Genomic DNA, 8,598 nt, shown 5'->3' with positions numbered 1-8,598 from the left:
TTTTTAATACATCATCTGGAAGTAAACAACAACAAAAGCTGTTTATCGACATAAAAAGCTGATTCTTAAGTTAAAGACGCGGTATCGTTAGTACTTAACGCGTTCAACGTGTTCACTTAACGTGTTCTCAAACTGAAACAATATACAAATCTAATACTACTCGACGAAAACCATACATCCTTTGTTGACTCAGTACTCGTCCACAAAATGGGCGAAGGTGAGGGGAGGGCGCTTATTTCAAATTTTGGCCGATAGGAGGGACGCTTATTCGAAGGGGGCGCTTATTGGAGGGAAGGGGGGGGGGCGGGGGGGGGGGGCTAATTCGAGGATTTATGATATCCACCACTAGCTACCTCCCCTGAGGGGGATAATTGTTAATTATGGTGGAATGCGCTGTACAGGTCACCTGCAGTTAAAACGCTAAGCTGGGTCTCAATTTGAGGTGGTATTGATCTCAAAAAAAAGAACGAGACTATTCCGATGTTTTATCCACATGTCTGAAAAATGTCCATTAGGAGTCTCTTCACATGTTTTATTTTTTGGAAAGATTAATTTTCCTCAAGCATTGAATCAGGAGGAAAAGTCGAGGTTGTTCTTTATTTTGGTAAAACAAATCTCTTGCTAAACGCACAGTGACAAGTGCGACTTGATCGTTTTATCCTATTTCCAGGACCATGTCACCCAGAATCTTGGAGTGGACATTACAAAATTCAATGTTATGAAGTATGCTTGATGAACATATTTTTCTCGAATCCGTTTTATAAATTTTGTTGTTCGTTTTATATATTTGATTCTAATTTTTAAACAGAAAAATGCGTTTAATACGAATCCTTGATTTGACCATGACAAATGACCATTAAATATTCAAGCTTTTTTGATGGGTGACATATTACCAGTTATGTTCTTCTATTTTTACACTACAATATTTGTCAACCAAAGGTAAATAAACGTATGTCGTTGTTTAGAGAGATATCTTAAAGCGCCATACTGCGTTAATTCACTTTTAAAAGGAGTAGTAGAGTATTATATGTAAAGCTCGAAGTTAAAAAAAAAAAAGAGTGGGCAATGTTCGTAATTCCCAACCTCCGTAAATTGCCACAATGAAGTTAAGTTTAAAAGTTCAAGAAAGGGATACCTAACACGACATGTAGCTTCTAGTGCACTTGAGTGGGTGGCCCCGAAAAGATGGTCCCTGGCAACGAAAGCAGTTAAAACAACAACAACAACAACGACAACAACAATAATAACAACAATAACAGCAACAATAGCAACAACAACAAGCGGGCATCACCCTAGATAATAAAACAGTCCGAAATACTTATTCGTTTATTCCGATATTCCATTCGCATCTTCGCAGTGTTTTGCCAGTGTCATGTTTCTAGCTAATGATACCACCATCTTACCGGAAATCTTATCCGAGAAAAAAAGTAAACTATTCGCGCCGTTTGTTTACTCAAAGATAAGGTAATAACGTGGGGGAGCTTTTGTAGCTATAGCATGCTGTATTCTTCTTCGTATATGACATTCGATGATTTTTCGTTATAAAATAAGATATTGGTTAGGCTGGCTGGCTGCCGAAAATAGAAACCAGCTTTGGCTGTAACTTGCAGGCGTGTGAAAGTGATCCACACAAACATGGAAATTAGACGTTTTAGCGTTTCCTAACGGATCCGAAATAAAATACTAGTAGAAAAGGAAGGCTAAAAATTTTAAGCTTGGAAATAAAAATATGAAATGTAAAAAGCTTATCACTTTTATGAAATCCTCCAGTCTTCTGTTGTTTATATAGTGAGAAAAAAATCGGAATATGTTCTTTGAAAATAACCGCATGATTTTAGTTGTTTATCTTTCTGGGTTTGATTCGATAAAATGTCACCGGCCTTTGATTCATCACTGCCAGCAAATGATCAACTATGTAAGGTAACAAGATTCTAAAACAGGCAATTTCATTATAGATTGCTTTATAACCTCCCAGAAAAGTCATTAGCCCTGAAAACGACTTAAAAGGATGACAGCCTTGTAATGGTAAAGCATTATTTTCTGATTATTAGCACTCATTATTCTTTGGGAAGTCGCTAACAATTCACTTTAACTGTCTTCCGCCTGGCATTGATTGCTGTCATTTTGTGTGCTTTGAGCTTTCTTTTAAATTAAAATCGCTCTTGAAAGTCCATTTATCATGAAAGGCCTTCTTTTCTGAAGTCAATAATATTCAGCTCCTATATCTCGGATATCACCTGCTTTATTCATAAGACGTCGTTCACTGTCAATATGGAACGTTTAACACAAAAATATTTCTTGACGGAAAAGATTCTACCAGTTTCATTATGAGATGTAATGATATATATCCTCACGAAGTCTTTGCAAAATTAAATTTTTGAATTTGCCTCCATTTATCGTTATGGACCACCCAGTCGGTAAGTAACATATATATTCTTTCTCGTTTTGATTCATTTCCTTTACTTGTTAAGTGGAAGTGTTCACCACCAAAAAAACCTCAAATCCTTGTTAAAGTTGTAAAAACGAATCTGAACCGCAGTTTCGAAAAGCGCTTTGATTTGGTTGCAGTCATCAAGGCAAAAAGAGAGAGATTTCCTGCCCGGAAAATTCAGACAAAACATTAGAATCACGGTGAGTTTTAAGTTATTTTGCATATTAAGATCAACGGAAATTTGTGAAAATTGAAGTGAGCTATTTTAAAGGAAATATCAAAATATCCATTTTTTTATGATCGAAATTCACTGAGCCGTCATGCGGTTTTCAAGTGCCAAAGGGTGTCACTTATTTACATGCAAGATGATGAAAGTGTCCAAGAAAAATGATAGCATAATCCTGCCGGCTTTACCCGAATCCATTAGATTGTTTTTCTTTTCTTAAAATCAAGAACTATATTTAAGGGATGGCGTGCCACAAACTCGCTTATTTGAAACGAAAATAATATTTACCTTGAAAAAATCTCTGTGCTAGTCGCTAGGTGTTAGGAAAACGGTTTGACAAGCTGGAGGAAAATTCAAAGACATTGCCGTGAACGACTGTTTCTATACAAAGTATTGACAAAACATTTGTGAAATACATGCATGTAGACGAGGCTTATTGGTTTTTTCAGCTTTGATTATTTATATATGAACATCTGCGTCGTCCATTCCGCAGATGATAAAGGTCAAATTTTCGTTGCTGCTTCTTTTTGTGGTAAGTCCGAAACTCTGAATAGCTTAGTTGTAGTTTTGGTTTTGGTTGTAAAGCTTTTGATCAAGTAAGGTAAGAGAAACTGATTCTATCTTTAAGGTTGGTGTTCAGTGAATGAAATGTAATCTTTTTTGGTGTAACTTCTATTTGGTGTTAACGAAATCAGTGTTTTTGTCTCCTTGAGAAGGCAGAGCAAACTGAGATCGTGCCCACTGCAAAGAAGGAAAACTCGCCTTAGTCAACAGGTAGAGTGCTGAATTACGAGCTGAGACAAACAAAACAACAAAACGAAACAAAACAAAACAACAAAAAAAGATCGCCGTTGTCCATTTAGCATTCAAATGCCAAATGTATTTCCTCTTGAACTTGTGAAAAATTTCTAAAGATATAACAATGTTCTAAAACTCTTTGACGCGATGAAAATGACAGGAGAGAGAGCGAAAACCATTCAGTTAAATGATTTTATTTTGGCACAATCTTCAAAGTTTCCGTAAAATCACAGCATTTATCAGTCAGCTCAAACAAACAAAACAGAAGCAATGTCAAGCGCTGAAGTGCAATTATGATAATTACGTTTCCTCGGAAGGAACTATTCTCTGTTGAAATCAAAGTTATTGAAAGAAATTGTAAACCAAACCTTACAAGAACGCTCATTTCATGCATGCTGAAATTAATTTGGCGTATGATTTGTTTTCCAAATTTAAAAGATAATTTAAGGAAATGGCGTTACTTAAATACTCTAGGAAATCAGATAACGTCTTAGATTTTCATAGTAGGTTTGTTGTTTGATTTGAAATGTTAAACACATCGCGCACTGAGTGGTAGAGATAAGCCGCTATTTGCTTTAGAAATGTATTCGCACAGCTGGCCATTTTATAATAGGAATCAGGCCAATCATACGTGACATTTTTGTGTCAAACATGTCTTTGTCGACCTCCCCTTCATTGCATATATTTCCCCACTTATCACCTGGTAGGTCATTCTTAATTTAGCTTTACAATTCGCCCTTTGCCCCAACCCCAAGAGTTGGATCTTACTATAATAATATAGCCTGCGAAAGCGAGCGAGGCGTGTTTCCGGCTGTTGCTCCGATCTTCAAGGAGGGTCCGCATTGCGTACATACCGCTTGGTAATACTCCAAAGCTGTGTGTTTCGTGGCTTGAACAATCGTGTCGAAAATCATAACCTTGCAACGATTTGCGACTTTGCAGTGCATGACCCAGTATTTTGGTTTTCAAAAAAAAAACCTTCTACGAGGGCTAAACGAAAGATGATTATAAGCAGTTTGAAATAAAGTTTATGCATCTATGTATGTGTGTATGCATGTAACACAAAATAAATGGCTGTTTTAGATTGTAACACGTGAATTGTACGTGTAGGGTTATAATGCACCTTCACTTGTGACTATTATTTGCATTTCTAGATTATTTTTCTCCTCTTTAAGATTGAAATACAACAGTGCTAAAACAAATGCGATGAAAGGATAGTAGAAAAGGTAATTATACAGTAAACTTAAACTATATGCACTTTAGTATAATCTATTTATTTTAGAATAAAAAGCAAACTTACTATATGAAAACTTAGTATAAGAGAAGAAAGAGTAAGTACATAGTAAATAAATAGTTGATGTTGCACTCTTAGTAGTCCTGAGAAAAATAAAACTGGCAAAATGCTTTTCACAATAGTTTTCTAGTCGGCTTATTACGTATAATGGCATCCAGTAATACTTTTGAAGAAAATTCCTCATATTTACTCTGAAAGAACTTGAATTTAGTTGTTTTAAGGATGGAATTGTGACTATAAGGTAATTCAGTAATGTTTTAAATTATGAATCCATTTCGTGCGGCCAAAATGAGTTTATGAGAATGCTAAATACCGGTAATATTACCATCAGTTTATGGAATCATAACGTGTCTTTACACTCACGCAAGGTTTACACCTCGTTATTTCTCGTCAGAGAGGGAATAGATAGCTCGTGGAGAAATCCTTGACAAAAAAAGAAAAAAAAAAAAAAAAAACGAGTTTTATTCCTTTTCGTCAAGTAGGTGGTTTGATGTCCCAATGTATTGATTGCTTCTTTCTCGTTTATTCCTCTGTGCAGAATTGACTGGCCCGACACTTGCCTGACACGATCCTCAATTTTGTGTAAGAAGCACAATAAAACGGAGGCATGAACGATCTCCTCAATTACAGCTCCGCTACAAACGATACTGGGCCAACGGGGGCACCTTATCATGTAAACCAGACAGAAGAGGTTATAAAGGTGGTGACATTTTGGCTCATCATCGTCGTCGGTTTTATGGGCAACTCACTTGTCATTACAGTTGTGAAGATGTTTCGCAGCATGAGAACAACCACCAACTACCTTCTGGTCAACGTTGCTTGTGCAGACATCACTACCCTCGTATTTACAGCAATCCTGTTTATAGTCATGAAAGGAAACGGTCCGGTCTATTCCAGAGCACTTGCTAGTTTCCTTTGTAAGTTCATCTACACCAACACTATTTCGATTATAACGCTTCTGGTGACTGGTTTGACGCTTACAGTCCTGGCCCTCGAGAGGTATAATGCTCTGGTGAAACCAATGCTCATATCTCGAAGACTCACCATTAACAAGATTGCTTACGTCATAATTGGAATCTGGTTAGTTGCCATAGCGATGGTGATTCCTTTGTTTGCAACATTAGATCACGATCCAAACAGGCGTTCTTGCAGTCATGGTGATGCAGACTATGAAATGATGATCTACATTGACTGCCTGATCGTCATTCTCACCTTGGTTCCATTCGTAGTGATCGCCTTTTGCTACACTCAGATCATCTATGCCATGTACTTCAAGAAAGCTGCTTGCAGAAGAAAAATTGAAAGAGGTCACGTGCAAGAGGAAACGAAAGAAAAGAGAAGATTGGTGACATTGCTTATCTTGTTGACTGTGGTATTTTTCATAGCCTTTATTCCTTATGGTGTCCTGCTCATCTTAAAAGTCAGTAAAGTACACCACATTCATGTCTTGTACCTTCAATCTGGCTCACAGTATCTCACGCTGTTGAACTGTTCAGTGAATCCTTTTATCTACGCGTTCCAAAGTTCTAGCTACAGGCGCGCTTTTAAGCTCATTATAAAGAAAATGCTCTGCCGTGACGTTACGTATGAACTTTCGGAACTCCTTGAGATGCGCACGCGCACTTCCGTACGAAGTGTGTAGTGGATGCTTAACCTTTTTAACAAGGGAACTTCACGTGTCTTGCAAACTTGCGCGGGTTTAAATCTACTCTGTTCAATCAAAAATTGGGGTTTAGGTCTTTTGCATCATGATTTAGGTGTACTGGTTTCTGCTGGAAGGATTTTTAGTGAGGAGTTTGTCCACAGTTTTCATCATCGCTATTATCATAGACAGTGCATGTTAGTTTGATACACAGCTTTTAATTAGGCCATCATTTTCCCTCCTCCTGGAAATAATTGTCCTTTTTTTGTTATTTATATAGTTACTGTATTAAAGTAACCTTACTAAAGCATATTATCTCACTCAAGCGTCCCGGTCCAGCGAAATAAGTGTGATTTTTAATTTCACTCAAAATTACATCATTTTAATTCTATAAGGTAAGATAAGACGGATTTAAAGGAAAAAATGGGGTAAGATGTAAATATCAGATTGACTATGTTGACATATAGACTGACATAGTTTCCTGCATTTATATCGTTGAAAATTACCTACCGATTTCTATTAGGTTAATTGTATCAAAAGAACATATTATCAATTTTCCGAACATGTATCGTGATAAAACTGTTGGCTATTTGGTCAGGATAAAAAAAAAAAAAAAAAAAAAAAGTTGAAAAAGTTAAGAATTTTAGGGTAATCTTGAACAGGTCAGTTGTCTCCTATTGTTTTAATCCAGGAGAAGTAAAACTTATCCTTATCGCCTCATGCCACAGAAACAAGATGAGCCAGCACCGATAAGTCAACATTGTACTCCGGCCCCAAGATTCCAATGTTATAGTGGTCACCTCCCTGTACTGTAGCAATTAAGAACTTTATAATCATTATAATCGATATTTAGGTCTCATTTACATAAACCAGAAGTGGGGTAATAGCATAAGGGTTTTCAGGATGGAATGTATTCAATAAAGGTGTTTTATTCATCAATAAACAATGCAAAACGAACAGCCGCGTTTTCAGTTGCGATGTTTTTATCAAGATATTCAAAGGTGGGGGTTTGGTGAACTTCTCGGAGAATATACGGATATCTGAATAAGAAAATAGACAGCAAGAAACTTTTAGGCAAGAGGACATTTGTTCCCATATTATCAATGTTGTAATTCTAATTTAAGATGATAAACTCTCCTTAAGGCTGTTTTCGTAGGCTACGAGCAATCCCTCTTTGCCGTTCGTTAATGGAACAAGATTATATTAGTGTTTGCGCGCCAGGTTACAAATCATGGTTGCAGTAACTCTTGAAGTATTAACGATTTGGTAAGATATATTCCACGTCCAAAAAAATTTTAAGCCGCCATATATATTTGGGATCCGCCATTTTGGATGTAATAATAATAATAATAATAATAATAATAATAATAATAATGATAATAATAATAATAATAATAATACAGAAAACTACATCGGCAAGATCCCAGGCAATATTAGAATAACAGAGCTACAGAAGACCGTCCTCCTTGGAACTGCACACATGCTTAGGAGGACTCTATCCATCAAGTAATCCAGCAGACTTATGAATGCCCCAGGCTCACGGATTGAACTCGGCACCATAAATTAAAAGCGGCAAGACTTTGAGGACTTATAATAATAATAATGATGATGATGATGATGATAATAATAATAATAATAACAATAATTAGAAAACAGTCCTAAGAAAATGTACGCGCTGATTGGTTAAAAATCGTGTTTCTATAACTCGATAGAAAGAAACACAGAACTAGCACGAGCTGTTGACGTAATGATGGCGCGAGCAAAGAGAATTTACATTTTGATAATTAAAGTTAACAAGTTTTTTTCCTTTTTTTCGGCGCGGTGTTTTCTAAAAGAAATAGAAAACATGTTCTCCGTGTTTCTATCGAGTTATAGAAACACTTGTGAATGTTTGGGAGAACTCGAAAAAGCTGTGGAAACACTCACCTGCGGCTCGTGTTCCTACAGCATTTCTCCTTCTCCCAAACTTCCACTCGAGTTTCTATAACTCGATAGAAACGCGGTACACGTTTTCTATTTCTTAATAATAATAATAATAATAATAATAATAATAATGATGATGATAATAATAATAATTTATTTATATAGCGCTATTTCTATCGCCATCAATAGCGTTAGAAAACCACCAAAACTAGCTCAAAGTATTTAAAAGCGACAAAACAGTTACAAACAATAGAAATCGATCAAAAAGTTATGCATATTTGAAA

At 36.2% G+C, this 8,598-nt stretch overlaps 1 protein-coding gene across 4 annotated transcripts in view; it reads left to right on the top strand.

The window, feature by feature from the left end:
- LOC110046943 (galanin receptor type 1-like) overlaps window positions 1-7,348 on the top strand; it is a 10,331-nt gene extending 2,983 nt beyond the window's left edge. The window contains exons 1-3 of one of the 4 annotated variants that reach the window (XM_089282228.1): window positions 2,185-2,417; window positions 2,569-4,681; window positions 5,288-7,348. In XM_089282228.1, the coding sequence (XP_089138354.1) occupies window positions 5,357-6,391 (1,035 nt within the window). In that variant the 5' untranslated portion in view covers window positions 2,185-2,417; window positions 2,569-4,681; window positions 5,288-5,356 and the 3' untranslated portion in view covers window positions 6,392-7,348. Of the gene's footprint in view, window positions 1-2,184; window positions 4,682-5,287 lie in introns of those variants that run through there. The other 3 variants (XM_089282229.1, XM_089282231.1, XM_089282230.1) reach the window with 3 other exon arrangements.
- Window positions 7,349-8,598: the final 1,250 nt, after the last annotated feature.

This window comes from Orbicella faveolata, unplaced genomic scaffold, assembly GCF_042242905.1.
Source record: "Orbicella faveolata isolate gen_17 unplaced genomic scaffold, um_ofav_v1 contig_12, whole genome shotgun sequence".
NCBI lineage: Eukaryota > Metazoa > Cnidaria > Anthozoa > Scleractinia > Merulinidae > Orbicella > Orbicella faveolata.
The sequence above is the reverse complement of the archived record's forward strand: the minus strand, read 5'-3'. Positions and strand labels throughout refer to the sequence as shown.